The 17,253-nt window shown below is 38.8% G+C and overlaps 1 protein-coding gene across 3 annotated transcripts in view; it reads right to left on the minus strand.

The window, feature by feature from the left end:
* Positions 1–314: 314 nt before the first annotated feature.
* The window catches only part of LOC126367011 (folliculin-interacting protein 2), a 29,337-nt gene continuing 12,398 nt past the window's right edge, over positions 315–17,253 (minus strand). For all 3 annotated transcript variants that reach the window (XM_050010362.1, XM_050010364.1, XM_050010363.1), the window contains exons 7-13: positions 14,314–14,432; positions 13,360–13,500; positions 12,347–12,496; positions 6,388–7,919; positions 6,008–6,134; positions 5,518–5,629; positions 315–4,739 (exon numbers count right to left, since the gene is read on the minus strand). In XM_050010362.1, coding sequence (XP_049866319.1) covers positions 4,533–4,739; positions 5,518–5,629; positions 6,008–6,134; positions 6,388–7,919; positions 12,347–12,496; positions 13,360–13,500; positions 14,314–14,432 — 2,388 coding nt within the window. In that variant the 3' untranslated portion in view covers positions 315–4,532. The remainder of the gene's footprint in view (positions 4,740–5,517; positions 5,630–6,007; positions 6,135–6,387; positions 7,920–12,346; positions 12,497–13,359; positions 13,501–14,313; positions 14,433–17,253) is intronic.

The following is a 17,253-nucleotide window of genomic DNA, read 5'->3' on the forward strand; positions in this document are numbered from 1 at the left end:
TTTAAGTTCATATTTTTTTATCTGTTCTTCAAATGCCTAAAACACTAGAGGTGAAGAGTAGTTTTACTCTAATAAATCAGTAGTTTTAATTTTATAAATGGTAACTCAAAAAGGATGTAAGGAAACATTTTGTGAATAGATAAAGTGAAAATATTTTAATCAACCGTGGTTCTAATTAAATATAAGTTTCATACCCGGGTTTTACTATTTATTACGATATATTGAAAAATTGGCCAAAATTATTTCACGAAGATAAGTAAATGTCGCATTTCTAGACGCTAACTTTTTTTTAAAATATTTTCTCGCCAATGTCCTTTATTTATTATTCAATTAATGTATGTATAAAAAAATATAACTTTACATACAAAACGACATCACAACTGAAAAATAACTATCCATATCACCTTTTTATACAATTTGTTAGCTATATTGGTTTATATTAAGGTACTTGTATTAGAATAATATAAAACGTGACATGACGGAGGTACTGCGGGATATTATATGTCTGCTAAATATACAGGGTATTAGAGACACCGTAACGGAAACAAAATTAAACGTCGAGTTGGTTGAAACATGTACTTAGATTTAGGATTTAGTGAAAATAAATTGAAAGAAAAAGATTGTACTATTGATAATTCTTTATTGCCCACAAAACAAACCATTCATTTTCATTTTCCTTTGTATATCACAATAAAATGATGGATGGTGCTTTTCATGTCGGAAATATTTAATTAAGATTTTGATTATTAAAGCAAAACAGCCTCCGTGGTCTAGCGTTAGGCTCACGATCTGGAGGTCCGGGTTCGATTCCCGATGGGGACATTGTCGAAATCACTTTGTGAGACTGTCCTTTGTTTGGTAAGGACTTTTCAGGCTTGAATCACCTGATTGTCCGAAAAAGTAAGATGATTCCGTGCTTCGGAGGGCACGTTAAGCCGTTGGTCCCGGCTATTAGCCGTAAAAACACCTCCACCAACCCGCATTGGAGCAGCGTGGTGGAGTATGCTCCGTCCCCCCTCCGGTTGATTGAGGGGAGGCCTGTGCCCAGCAGTGGGACGTATATAGGCCGTTTATGTTTATGTTGATTATTAAAGAGAACAACGCGAACGGATTCGATTTACATTGATGGCTATTAATAAATTGTCATTTTTGTTTTAAATTTGGGTTCTATGCAACTTCCAGCACAATATCGGACTGAAAATATTTTAAAAAAGAAATACTAGAATTATCATGATTTTTCCGACAGGAAATTCCATTTCATCAACTCAGAATCACGACCTGATTCTTCCCCGAAAGTTTTCGTTACCGTGTCACTAAAAACTTGTATTTTATGACGAATAAAGTGTTTAAGAACTGGCAAACTTAAGGCGGGTACAGACATAGCAAAGTCAGTTAGAATGCCTCTTGTATAAAGCTGTATATCACTGAGTGAAATAATTACAAACGCTTTTGTGGTGACTTTCGATCTGCTAGCTTCCCAATACCCGTTTAAAATACAAACAGAACTTAGAAAAATATTTACCAGGAACCATAAATAACTAAAAAATAAATAAATAACACGTTTTCCCCATTACCACAGAATGCTATTACTAGCGTAAACCGTTAAGAAATTTCAGTTTAAATTTTCAGAAATAATCTTTTTATTCAGTGATTGATAAATAAAGTATTTATATAAAAAACAACTTTTCTTTATGCCACTATGTTTCCATATTAGACTATCACATCGGCCTTATAGACCAACTCCTAACCACAATCCAAGCGCTCTTTATATATCACAATAAAAATGTGCAGATATATATACCCACACTTCACTATATGCGCAATTATTGCACATAATGTTATGTGTAATATTGCAAAATGCTACATATTACTGACCCAGCCAGTGATTTAGAGGGCGTTACTGACACCGTATGGAACTGAATATAAATTTTTTGCGACGGAAAATTCCACTTGAAATGATCAATCAGAATCATGAGCTGAATTATTCCCCTCAGTATTCGGCACGGTGGCACTAACTCCCTGTGTATTTCAGAATTGTTAATAAGTAGCACATTTAAATTTAAAGGGCAAAGAACAGAGTAAAATAAAATATTTTTATCATGCTTAATGCATATATAATCTCAACAGTCCTCTTATTATAATGAAATAAAATTTATATTTTGCCTGCAAAAATTAACCACCGATTTATGAACAGACTATGACAATAATAACTTTTATAAAGCGTTAATTGATTAAAATGAATTAAAGGTCTCATAATTATTTTTTGTTGCGTGTTTGGTTTTTGTTATGTTTTGTTTTTCTCTTTGTGAGGTCTCAAAATCCTGGTATTTTACAGAGATAATATAAAAAAAATCCATATTTTGCTGGCACGCTGCAGTGACCCCTAGCTCCAATATTATATTTAATAACAAAATAAATTGAATATAACGCAATAAGCGACCGGACCAAAAATATAATGCATTGCTTATCTATATTATCTATCCCGATCTTTTAATGCGTAAATTAAAACTATATAAGTTGACAAAATGTGATATTTTTATAATAGTGATAAATTGTAAATAATTGAACACTGTGCGATACTATAGGTACGAGTACATAAATATTAATATTAACTTAATATACACGATAATGTATGACAATAAATATGACAAGTTCACTATTATGCACTTAACGTATATTTTACACGCTAATAAATAAGGTACATTTACGAGTGTACTTTTAAAAAGTAACAATGTGTATGCCTGCCCTGAATTATTTTCATTATTTCAGTATTCTAAGTAAAAATAGGCATTAAAGTGTGTACGGTCACGAGCATTAATATGTACCATGTACTTTTAATATGTACTTTGGTACCATGTTACATTAACTTTTTTGACAAATTGAACTGTAAGTCTCACTAAATGTCAAATATGTTAGTGCGACAGAGTCCTAAAGTGGGTACATTATATTGCTCACGACTGTGCCGGGCGGAGTAAGATAAATACTAAGCATAGCTTTAAAGACTTTATACAATGTGAGACAAGCCGATACCTAACTTGACATATAGTCTAAACGACTTAAGGTATAGTTTCAGAATAACTTTACACAAATTGATTGCCCTATACGATATATTTTATATTTATATATAACTATACATTTCATTTAAAATAAGTTTTACGCGTATCTGTAGTTTTAAAACAACATGAAACTCGTACTGTAGGCAGCATTTTTATAACATTATATAATATATTATATTACATTAAATAAACCATAATAATAAATTAATGATGTCTAATTTCTAGCGTGTTGCTAATGATACTTTTGTTCCCTTTACGGTCACGAGCATTAATATGTATACACTTTGGTACCATGTCACATTAACTTTTTTGACAAATTGAACTGTAAGTCTCACTAAATGTCAAATATGTTAGTTAGTGCGACAGAGTCCTAAAGTGGGTACATTATATTGCTCATGACTGTACACTGGGTACATGAACTTGAGTATAACAGTGTAGTGAAGTTCGAAATCTGGTGGTTACATACAGAAAAAACAACTTAGAAAATTATTAAAAAAATAAAAATAATTGTGCGCCGGATTAAATTAGAACCACGAGTATGACTCATACCATACTTCGACGTCGATTCCTACGCTCTCGCGGGGCACCCCACTGCGCACTGTCTGTTTCTATCACGGAACAGAAGAAAAAAGATGGTATGACCCTAGTTAGTTAGTGGACTCTGTTTTCCGCATTTAGACTCTAATATGGCCCATTATGTTGTTGTTGACTACGCAAGCCAACCTAACTCCTTCCAGAAGTTCAGAAGCCTCCTGGGGTTTTCACAGGCTTCGCGGAGCGACCCCATTCCTTTGAGGATTTTTACCCGTTGTGCTGACACTCCCGTGCATTCCAGAATTACATGGGGGGGGCAGTTTCTTCTGCATGGCATGAGCTTAACACGCATTTGTATGAGAAGCCCTGTCGCCGGTTCAACCGCGCTCTCTTTTACTACTAGGTACTCCTACCACCACATAACTACGACAGCTCTACTGCTTCTGCTGCTGCTGCAAATTCCATAGCCACTTTACCGGCAATGTATATTTTATGTGATATGCTGCTATTTTATCATTAACTTTTCGTAAGAGTTTCTGGCCTGCGGGTTATAATGCACAAAACGAACTCTTAATATACTATCGCGTAGCTCCGTGAGTCTTAAAGTTAGCGGATGAGTGGAGTGCAAAGTGGAAGTATGAACTATTTGCTCATACTTGTATGGCGCACATTTCACGCTCACTTGGCCCTTCCAACCTCTGTCTTCTATTCCGTGGTTTCTGTCTATCAAGACTTCAAATACATTATTTGTCTTTTCTGTTGTGAGCATCGCTCAATATCGGAATTTCATAATTTATCTTTGACCTTGGAAAGTACCTAATTACCTCATTTATTTTATTGCGTGCATTAACTTTTGAGCATTGTACTTTCAATATGAAAGCCTCCTAAATATCTCATAACATTATAACCAAACTTCGAACTTCTCGATACTCCTACCTGTGACTACCTATAGCTGATACCGTATCTGGTGGCGACCTGCGGAGTGTGTGTTGTGGCGACAGCTAACAGCAACGGTACATCATTCACGTCTATGTTGAGGGACTTCGTGAGCGTGTCTATATCACAGAAGTCGGTTGACATCAACATGTCAGCTAGCGTCTTTGAGAGCACGCAGAACTCCCGTAGCTTTCCCTCGAGGAAGGATAGGCACTGGAACAAAAATATAATTTCTTATTTTCCTCTGCTATTGAATGCCTTCATAGGACCCCGATACCGACCCCGCCGGCGTGGTCGACGACTTCCCTCAATCAGCGCTTATCGCTATCGACCCACTAGGATCGATTAATTCTTTCAAATATTTTTTGGGCACCCTCGGGCCTGTTGTCTTAAACGTTGTACCGGGTGAGAGCCTTCAGCGCTCCCCATTTGTCCGGCCAAGTAGTTAATGCCACCTGCGGCAAATCTACAATAAGTCACGTAAAAAAAAAGAATGCCTTCATCAGTGAAGCAGTGTGAAGGAGTATGCTCCGGTGGATTGAGTGGAGGCCTGTTCCCAGCTGAGAGATGTATATAGCCTATTTATGTTATGTTTATGTATGCTATTGAATATGAAACTATGCCCACGTAAGACAGACCCTTGGCATAAAGTATTTCTTTTTATCTTTACATGCAATCCGTGACAGCCCTGTTGGGAGTACACGTGACTTACATCGTAGAGTCACGAATTCGAATCCCGGCTTGGCCTCTAAACTACTGAATTTTTTAATTATTTTCAATTCTATACTTTTGCGACGGAAAATTCTACTTGATATCAACTCAGAATCATGGTCTGAATCATCCCTCAAAGTTTTCGTTACGATGTCACTAACACCCTGTATATGTAGAGATTTTTCCAAAATATAATATAATGTGTAATGTAATGTGTAATGTAATGTGTAACGTAATGTGAAATGTAATGTGTAATGAAATGTGTAATGTATGTAGTGACCTGGTGTGCTGGCACCCTGGCGCGGCGCATGGCGGGCAGCGCGTCCAGCACGGCGCCCACCAGCGGCGCCATGCCGCCTGCGCCGCACTCGCGCCCCACCACGCGTACCTCCCTGCGGGGGAACACGACTTGTATTATAGCTACGATAGTACACATGCATCCGGACAACTAGATAATGCCATTTGAGGCAAAGCTACAGTAAGCCACGTGAAACAAAAAACACACATTGAGAACGCAACACTTATAGTCACTATTGTATTTTATAAATCAAAATTGTTAACTATTGTGACTGGAAATCTCTACCGTAAGAGGTTTAAGTGGCAATTAAAGTTGAATCACAATTCGATACATGTGTAATTTAATATAAATCGATTGTTCCCAAATAGTCTAACTCCCAAGAATCTTCCACAAAACCGGGGTTCAGCGGTTCGGTTACGCGTATATACTAATAGCGAACCACTGCTACAGATTACCTGCGAATAATACTCACCAAGTATTAGTATCCCCAACTATAGCGACCGCTTGCATCGGCGGGTCCACATTCTTGTTGAGGTAAGACGTCAGTTCTAGATCCCGACACAACTCCGCTTCCCACACTTTGGGTTGCACGTTTATTCCTGAAAGACAAATTATTTATTTATTTCTAACGGCAACCTCAAATGAACCATCCAAGAAAATCTTTGAATTCCTTCAAAGGCATTGCGTTAAGTTATGTAATTAATTAATTAAAAGCGATAGTTTCGTCACCGTACAAACTAAACATCATATTAACAATTTCAGGCGTTTCATCAGGGGCGCATTTTGTTCAGCTAGTCAAACACTTTATCAACTAACAAAAAACTCAAAAAGGTTAATAAAGAGACAACTAACCTTGTAAAATGAGATCAGGTACATAGTGGTCAGTGACACCGCCAAGCAGGGTGGCGTCGAAACCGGAACTGAGCGGCGTCGTCGACGAAACGCGCGGCATTGGGAACTCCAACACCTGTCTCACACGCACCGCCGTATCCTGCTCCTTCTCCCTCTCTCTGTCCTTCTCTTTCTCTTTTCCGATATCTTCCTCTGCCTTCGGAGCCTCCACAGACACTCGCGGCGGCGATTCCAACTGCCTCCTCACATTCACAACGATTGTGTTCTCTTTCCGCTTTCTCACGAACGTCTTTGGAGTCACCTCCCGATGGTTATTGTCCGTCTCGGTGACGATAGTTTCCTGAGCGTACTGAGGCTCGGAGTGACGCGGCATGTCGTTCATATATTCCATCTCGGAAGCGTTCGTCGGCGTCTGCAACATCGACTCCATCTGCTGGCACTTGTAGCAGGTCTCGCACCGTTCCTCCTGGATCGGCGGCACCACCGTTGGGTCAAACTGGAAGTTCGCCAGCTTCAGATTACCCGGTTTACCGATATAATGTCTATCTAGAATCTCTAAGTTTTTGCTCTTCATATAATTAGTGACTATCTGAGGGTACTTATCGAACTCGAACTTAAATCCGGAATGTTTTATCGGTTTGGAATGTTGAAGCGTCTGTCCGCAGCACTTGGAGGGACTCTCGGAACTCTTCGAGGATCTGTCGCAGCTCCGTTCGGAACAGACTTCAGTCTTCGGGTCATCCTCCTTCCGAGCAGCTGGAACCTCGGCCGGCTCGTCGGGGAGTTTGGACGATTTCTTCACGCTCTTGCCATCTATAGATTTGTTTTTGAGACCGACGAGTTTTTCGTCATCGCCAAGGACGAAGAGGACTTTTTGTTCCGGTTCCGACTCGGTCGAGCTAAGGCTGGAGTCGGAGGGAAATTTTAGAGGGGCTAGACAGGTAGGGTTGCGTTTGAGGCCGCTGAGGGCGCGGGCTGGACGCGGGCTCCCACCCAGCGCGTCACCGACCACTTCGGGCCGCATGTCGCCCAGGTCGCCCAGCGTCACCGACCGCTTCATGCTCACGTCGCTCGCTACCAGCGTGCTCACACTATTATCACTACTCTGAGTATTTAATGACGGTACGATCAGACTGTTCGCGCTGATATCATTGTTTACGATGTCAGTCCTCTTTAAAGCTACTATTTCAGGCGGATCCACGTTGATTACTTTGGTTTCTTTGACCGGACAGTCTTCGTATTTAAACTCGCTTCTTTTGACGTCTCCGGAGCGGACGAAGTAGGTTAGGACGCCTAGGAGTCTGTTGATGAACTGAGAGTTGGTTGTGCCGCTGATGACGGTGCGAGCGGTGCGTGGGGGGAATCCTATAGAGCCACATAGATCGCTGAGTTGGGCCCATAAAGCGTTGTAAGGCCTCCGCGCTTCTGCCGGCGGGGTCTGCTTTAGAGGGTCGAGAGTGTCATACGGACTAACGGTCGTCACCCACCCCAGATGGTACGTCAGCACGTGCGTTACAAGTGTGCTGATGAAGCTAAAACAAGATTGAAAAGATACAGATCAATACGCTATGATCGCAATAAATTTGAAAAGCCTGCATCCTCGAAGGGGTAGGTAGAGATGTATAGTATATACACCCCACTCCTAGCCAGCTATATTTAAGTCTCACATAATAGGAGGCGAGCCTATTGCTATTAACTGGGCACAAATCCTGGAAACCAAATGATACGATTCCAAACATGAATTCAAATAAAAAGTCGAACATCGAATTCAATGGTGTGGTGGTGGTAAATATAAAAAGATAGATATAATAATTATATTAAAACCGGGAGTAGGTATGTGTTACAAAACTAATGCGCTGGTTTTTAACGATGCCCATTAACATTTATGACTTTCCAAACGAGCTCATTAGCGCAAGTCAAAATAAACAATCATGATGTTTAAAAAATAGATGTACTGAGCAATGCATCAAAACAAATGTTTTTGAAGTAGCATTTTTTGGACATCGCCCACGGAAATAGTTATACAACGAGCGCGCGGAAACTATTTGTAAACGTCAGACCATTCAAACAAGAATCACGTGAAAGTCCACGTAAATGCCGACCGATGTATAAAAAACATATACGAACCAAAAATATAAAGGATTGTATAAATAGAAGGTGTATATTTAAAGGGCGTCATGACACATTCATTCACACCTCGCCTATCAGCGTAACGGAAACAGATGGTTCAAATTGTTATTTATGATTTATAATATAAATACTTTTTAATGTTACACGATTCTACCAAGTTCAAGATTCTAGATTCTAGGTTGTTATTGTATCTTTATCTTCATTCTTAGTGATTAGGTGTAGGTTTTAACAAAAGAAAATATCGATACGATTAATCCTATTATTGAGATAAACTTATTGGTGCTAATTCCTGTAAACACCATCTAATTTTATTTTAAGTTATACCTGCCATTTTCTTATCCGCCAAAAAGGAAAGGGACGGTTAATTTACAGACATAAACATTATGGAACATACGTCAATTTTAGGCATAAAAAAGCCCTCCCAAAATTTTATATTGGCCAATAACCCGACAGAATTAAGTTGACAGCACACGTCAAAGGGGTTGCATATCAGCGAGATGCCTATTTTATTCGCTCGGGTCATTCATTCGGTTTAAAGTTAACAATTGTCAATCATCCATCCCTTTCCTTTCCGGCGTAGGGGTCTGTAGAAATCGAGGGCATTGGCCCCGATTCCTGCAAACACCGCCTAATTTTATTTTAAGTTATATCCGTCATTTTCATATCCGTCGAAAAGGAAAGGGACGGATGATTCACAGCTCTTAATTTTAGGAAGAATGAGTAAATGAATGTGTCGGGTTATTGACTGATGTAAAATTTTTAGACGGTTGGTTTAGATTTGTGCTTAAAATTGACGTGTGTTCCATAAATTTTATGCTTGTCAATTACCCGTCCCTTTCCTTTTCGGCGGATAAGAAAATGACAGATATAACTTAAAATAAAATTAGATGGTATTTACAGGAATTAGCACCATTATCTATGTACATTTTAAACTATTATTATTCTAAATTACAGTATAATAGTGATGTTCCTCGCGGTAAGTGTACTGTTAAACATTTCGATGAGAATATTACATATTATATGCAAATCAAAGATTCAAAATTAATACATAAAGAAGTAAATAATTTCATTAGTCCAAAGCAAATGTTCTTGCACGGATTTAGATTTTAAAAAAGTGTTAATACTTCTAAGGCTCTTCTTCTTCTATAGTGTGGGTTGTGAGGTGGAGTACTACTAACCTCATCAACCCTGGTGTCAGGGTTACTATTGAGCCGCCAAAGGCCCCTGAAATGGCTCATGTAGCGACTACTTACTTACATCAGCAAGTAGTAACTGGGATCAACGGCTTAACGTGCCTTCCGAAGCACGGATCATCTTACTTTCGGACAATCAGGTGATCAGACTGTAGACTTCTGAGGCAATGGCATATATATCTTGTTTATTTCGGTCTCAAACGACGGAAAATCACCAATAAAGAAACAAAAAGCTCATTATTGACTCGTCTAACTCGTAGAAGTGAGTTTGAACTCAAACAGCTGGTGGAATTTGAAATAGTTTATTTTCTGTTTTAAAAAGTCATTAATCGCAGAGAGTATTGGATGGAATCCAGAAGAGAATTAACTTTACGATGATATAACGTCAGGGGCATCACCTTTATTTCGGAATAACTGCTTTATTAAGACGAAGACAAACAAAAAAATAATAACCTACTTTTATAAGTAAAAAGAATCAAGCGTAAATATTTTGATCAGGTGAAAATCAGCTTTGCGGCAATCCCTAATTATGGGAATGTTACAAAATTTCCGATCCGGTATCCGATCACCAATCCATTTTTGGATATAAGGTTTTTTCAATTAATTATTTTTGATTCTCTGTATGTACTGATGGACTTTCCAATCGACGTTCCCCAAACACACGATAGATGGCGTTGTTCACTTTTAACGTGATAATTACCCATTTTCTCATTGCTGGGGTACATAATTATTCAAAAATGTAATGTAACGGCAGAAGCATATATAAAACTAATTGTTGCTCGATATTTGGATCACATTATGTATAGCATGATGTCGCTACCTATATTGCTTCTCTGTATTTTGATCAGAATAATAACGGGTGGAAGTTGTAATTGTACCTTGGTCTAGGTGTAATAAAAACGGTCATCATTTATACCCAAAAACAAAGATAAAAGATGCATATGTCTGTTATCCATGAAATTAGAAGTTTAAAGGTAGAATAAACTTAACAACGCCATCTATCGTGTTTTTGGGGAACGCCGATTGGAAAGTCCCTACTTATATGAAATAAACAATTTTATTTCTATCTAAAAGAGATGGCTGATTTTGAATTATGGTCCGAAAAAAATGTCGAATTGAGTTTTGATTATAAGAGTTTATAACACAACGGCTGTTCGAAAAATAAGTGAGTAGTAACAAACAGTAAAGCAATCCGGATTATTCTCTATCAATCATACGATATTTATCTATTGACGTAGCTACTTAATCTATTGGTATTTATATTTGGTTCCAACTGGTTATAATCACGAGGGACCGCTGCGGGAGGTGCCAAGAGTTTATACTCTTACTTAGGTTTAGGTTTTTTTATCAATAATGATATGAGTATAATATCGTCTTAGTAAAAACCTCAAAAGTGCCTTTTTTAAATTCACATTCTGATGTTATTGACTTCAACAAATCCTCGATTTCATTCAATTTTATTTTTTATTATTTTCGGATAAAAACTTAAACTACATTGACTAGATCGAAACCAGCTAAATACGAAATTTTATTAACAAAAATCACATCCGAATGTGACGCGTTTACAAAGAGAATATAATTCACTACGTTTTAAAAAATATATAAAATAATTGACCGTTAGCAACGGAAACTTACCCTTAAAATCATGTGATTGTTTTCATTACAACAAGTTATCTAACCAGAAATAAAATTAGCATATAGCGTAAATATACGTTCCGTTCAGATATTAAATACGATATGTAGTTGTAAATTATGTTTATAGATCACGTGTCACGTGCTTTACGAGTTCGAGTCATAATGTAGTTATTTTTAATACTCTTTTACCGATTACCTAAATACATCTGCTTAAGAAAAAGATTTATGTGAGGTATGGTATTTATTATATTTAGTTATAGCTAAATGACTAAGTTTTAAGTGGAGTATGGATATAGAGGCCTTTGGCAACTCAATAATAGACACTATAATAGCCCTGAACTCTTCTATTCAACTCTATTGACTACGGGATAACTAAATAAAATTTTTAGGTGCATTTGTCGCATCGCGCGCGATATACAGTTGGTCAGCGATCGTACAATCCAAATGAGACGAAGACTATCCCGCCTTTGACCAATTCTGTTTGTCAACTTTGCCTTGTAAATGTATGTATACATAAACTATAACATAAACAGCCTATATACGTCCCACTGATAGGCACAGACCTCCCCTCAAACAACCGGAGGGGATTTGGAGCATACTCCACCACGCTGCTCCACTACGGGTTAGGAGCTGTTTTACGGCTAATAGCCGGCACCAACAGCTTAACGTGCCTTCCGAAGCACGGAACCATCTTTTTCGGAAAATCAGATGATTCAAGCCTGCAGTGTCCTTACCAAACAAAGGTATGCAATAAGGTGTCATGTTTCTCTTCTTCTTATTATCGTGTGGGTTGTGAGGTGGAATACCAAGCTCATCAACCCTGGTGTCAGGGTTATTACTGAGCCGCTAAAGGCCCCTGACACGGCTCGTGTAACGACTACATACTTACATCAGTAAGTAGTAACCGGGACCAACGGCGTAACGTGCTTCGGAAGGTGTCAGTTTATTCATTCGTTCATTCATTCTTTTGTTCGTTCATTAGCTCCAGAGTGTATACTTACAAGTTGGTGTGTTTAGTGTCCCCAACAGAGAGCACGGAACAAATGTCCGCTAGAAGAGTGTCCGCCATCTTAGTACTGACTCGCGGCTCACTCGTTACTAAGGACAGCCACGCCGGCTGGACTCTAGGCCCGTAGAGAAGATCTGTTAACCTGGAAAGGAGATATACTATTACTTGTCAAACATAATGTGAAACGTCGAAATAATGCGCCACAAGAAATCAAAAGAAACTAGCTGCCACTTTTGATACTAAATCCTATGATGAAACATAAAATATTATGGTGACAGGTGTGTGACAGGTTTTTAAGTCCAAAGTCGTTTTCAAATCTGGGCCGCAGGAGGTTAAAATCGACTGTCATGTTACAAAGGACACAATCCCTTATGGTGGTTTTTACGATATACTGCATTACGATATACGTTACTACGATACGATTACGATACACGTTGACAGTCCCCATACAAAATGTTTTGACTTCCTTTTAAGTCCCGCATATTACTTAAATTTTATACGTCCTATTAAAAACGTAAATAATAAGTGGTGCACCCGCCCTTAGTGCGTACAGTAACACAATCCTTTGCAAATTTACCCGGGGTCCAAGTGGAGCATGCCCCCCCACCCCCCTCCACCCTTAGTGTCTATCTAGTCGTTTCTTAGGGTGATATTAATAAACGAATCTCAGCTTCGAGACTGCCCTCAAGATCGTGTCAATGTGACAGTTCTCATATAAAAACAGGGACTTGAGCATGATCTTGAGGGCAGTCTCAGCTGAGATTGGTTTATTAATACCACCCTATGTAACGCATGTATGGGTCACGGACGTATGGAGTCCGTCATGACCCATATATGGATCACTGGACTGCCAACGTGCTAGATGATAAGCAGTTGAATAAGTTCTGTAACTTTTATTCGCTAATAGTCCAGCATAGAAGATGTTGCGCTGTTGTGCTGTGTTGTATGTTAACTGTCGTGTTGCTGTTTCTGTGTGTGTGCGTGGGTGTGTGTGTGTTAAAGTACCATCTGGCAGCGTCTGTGGAGGCGTCATGCAGCGTGGACACGAAGTTGTTTCCGGTGCCGGCAGCGAGGGTCGCCAGCCGCATCCGGCAGATCAGCGCTTGTAGTTGCGGGGAGAGCTCCACGCATCGCCGCACTTCGTCCCTAGACACACGAGTTTTATTACCAGTGATCGGATATCCGGGCGCATATTTACAGAAACTTCAAAAAAAACCTTACGAAACGCTGTGAAACTATGGAAGCGGAGAAAACATTTAAAAAAATATAAAAATATATATATTTCAGTAACTTACACAGTAATCTATAGGCTAGGGCTTAGACCTAACTAGTAGGTACGCAAGAGACCTGTGTCAGGTGGCCTCAACAATTTATTTCGATAACACATTTGGGTTCGTTTTTTGCGATACGGCTCACCACCTATCAACTTGGTTTAACAGAAAGCTCGGTGAGGTGTGGGTACTTAGTTCATCTTGCGATGGATGTACCTCTGGCTACCCCAGTCGTGAGTTTATGTTTATGTTGATAATAAATATCGCGAAATCGAATAAAACGTTACGATGGTTTAAAATTATGTAGGTTTTCTTAAAACAAGTTTGTAGATCGTGAGGGTCTGACCAGAAAGACTGGTACGGAACATAGAAATGGAAACAGGGGCTTAAAGACACCACACGGAAGCAATTCATCTAAAAAGTAAATTGCTATTTGACATTTGCGCATATAAAAGTAAGCGCGCAATGTCAACAAAAATGTCAAATAGGCAATATTGCTTTTTTTAGATGAATTGCTTCAATGTGACTTTTTTAGCCTCCCTACGTAGAACCACCGAGTTGTCACAAACGAACATTGTGACGAGGCAGTATCGACATGCGACAGCATCTATACTACCTATAAATCATGTTGATGCCCATAATATTCACACCAATTCCTCCAAAGCACAATGATTCATTAGATACTTACATCTCAGCACAATCGCTAACAGTGATTAGCAGAGCTAGCCCGAGCTTGCTTTTCCTCTGAGGAAGGTTCACTCCGGAACTGACGAGACTGTCATTCGTGCCGCTCGTTGTACTGAACACCTGTGTATCGAACACATGCATTTATTAACGTTATTTGCCCGCGTGGTTGTTTAAGGCCCGATATCCCTATCCATCCATAGGGAAGGCCCGTGCCCCTGCAGTGGGGACGTTAATGGGCTGTTGAAAGAGCGAGGGAGACAAAAGAAAGAGCAAGGAGAAAGAAATTTCGAAAATAAAAATGTGCTAAATATAATATCAATTTGCATTCCAGTGCAAAGAACGTAAACAAGTGCGAAAAGTCACTCTATAGATAGTTTCACCACGAAACTATGCCATTATAATATGTCATTTGAGTGTAAGGTACAGAAACATTGTAATCGTAATGTAATGACGTCTATCACGAACGCATGAAGCGAATTCCCTTCGTGCTTTTCAAGTCATCACACCATCAGCGTCAATCGCATTACACAAATACACAGGGGCAAAGTTTGTTCAGGTAATAAATACATCGTACATTACAATACGTATTGGCACAAAATATGTAAACATATTGATTGTAAATAGTTTACTATTGCTTCGCTGACCTTTATACCTATTGTGCAATTTCACTATGCTGTAAAAGATTTTAAAATACATATTCAAAAAAGTTTTAATGGGTAAACATAACTAACAAAGTAGCAGGGTTATGTCGGTAAGGTGTGGGTACTTAGATCCTCTTGCAATGGATGTCCTTCTGACTACCCCAATTGAGATACAGTCGTGAGCTTAGGTTATGTTGTTTCCCGCGATCAAGTCGTACCATCAAGCAAGGTCAGTAGTTTTCCAACATGAGACTTGGAGAACCTTTCTGGGAGTATCGGTAGTTGTAGGTAATATTCAAGACATAACACTCCCGCTGCCGTCACATTGCCTGCCTTCATTTTGATTGTGTACAAATACAAAACAGGCTACTTGACAACTTAGTCAAATGAGATACTTTTTACGAAACGTCAAAACGAAAGTTTTCTTTGGAGTTTGTATGGAAATACTGTCCTGTGACGTCATCAACAAAAGCGGTCAAACGTGGTACTCATTGTTACTTAATTCTTAAATAAAATTCGAAAATAAGTCGTAGAGTAAAATGAGATTGATTTGTGATCATCTTTGACTGGCTTCTATTTCGAGATTAGCATTTTATAATTTATCTTTGACCCAGTCAAATACCCAATTAAGAAATCCAGTAGAAAAGGAATGAATTTAAATTTTAAACAAGATTTTGCAATTAACTCTTGTCTAAAACTCAAATACATTTGTCACGTGAGGACAATGTTCCCCAGCAAAAAAAAACAAGACATTCCGCGACGAAAGTGGCTGATGTAACTCTGAATCAACTCTGAACTGGTAAGAAAAATCCAAGCTAATAATAAATTATGAATGACGTCATAAGTTTGGTGAATGAAACGCCAACTATCCACTATGAAGCATTGGGTATTCCACAACATGAACTATATCCAAACTCTCACTGGCACACCCACGTTAATTTGGCTCAAAATAATGAACCTACGTTTCAATTTGGCTCAACGTTCTGAGACCAAAATGCGCGTACTATATTATTCTTGCTTGCTTTTTCTTATGCTGCACTTGAAGAGGTTTTTCAGCAAGATTTTTAACTCATCTTTCTATATAGGAATTGGAAAAAAATCACATTCACAACCATTAGGTACTAAATGTCTAATTCTGCGGAAACCCTATTTTTTAACCGCCTTTTAGCCTAGTGCCAGGGTCCGCTTCCAACTTAATTAATATCCATCAATTAAGCCGTTCATCCATTGCCACGTACATTTATAAGCCTCTCTTACTTCAATAAAGTAAAAGCCTTCAGTGTGCTCAGTCTTCGGCATTCTCAAGGGTGAGATCGTTTTCGAAACGTAAAATCTTACTAATACATATGTATATATCGTAATCATATGATTACGATTCCACGACCAGCTCTAAGACCTCCCTTAACTGTTATCAAAGCTGTATAAGGATCGCAAAGGGTCGCTGCACTATCATCGCGATACCGCTCACATGACCGACACCTCACATGACAGTGAATCACTAACACGGATAACACTGATAAATAGAGTAAACAACGCTTTGATTTAAACGGGGCATCGGAACAGTCACGAGAACTATGTTTATCAAAAACTTGTGATAGGTTGCTTGACTTTCGCTTTAGGCGCACCCCGGACACTTCATACAAAACACCTCGTTTTAGACAGACACTACACATTGAAGTATACCTTTGAGTACCCAAATTTGGAATATAGTTTTAAACTTATGTAATATTGATAAAAAAATAATACACAGATTATTTATAGATGTTCAAGGGGATGCTATTGTAATGCAGTCTCTGTCTTAACAGATTCTTAACCCGTGATTGGCTAAAACGATAAATGAATGGAGTTGTCGCTTTGTGATACGAACTCTTTTTTTTGACGTGACATATTGTAGATTTGCCTCAAATGGCATTAACCGGCATTGGTCGGACAAATGGGGAGCGATGAGGGCTCTCACTCGGTAATGATACGAATTAAAGTTACACTATTGTGAATCTGAAACGTTTCCCGCTGCTACCAAGTATAACCTGGCGTATAACTAAATATACAACACCCAAAACTAGAGTTTGGGTTTCTAAAAACAACTCCTTCATTCAACACTAATCGTGTGTCATTAGTGCTCGTGACAGTGGAAATGCTCAACAGATTGGCGCTGTTGGAAGGTCAGGGACTTGGTGACGATGTTCTAGAACGTTCTCCGCTATCGGATGATATTGCTTGCTCTACAGTATACCAATGCTAGGTCTCAAAAGAAAAAGAAGTTTAGAGTGTGAAGACCGTTGAAGGTCGATAACTGCTTT

This window comes from Pectinophora gossypiella, chromosome 5, assembly GCF_024362695.1.
Source record: "Pectinophora gossypiella chromosome 5, ilPecGoss1.1, whole genome shotgun sequence".
Taxonomy (NCBI): domain Eukaryota; kingdom Metazoa; phylum Arthropoda; class Insecta; order Lepidoptera; family Gelechiidae; genus Pectinophora; species Pectinophora gossypiella.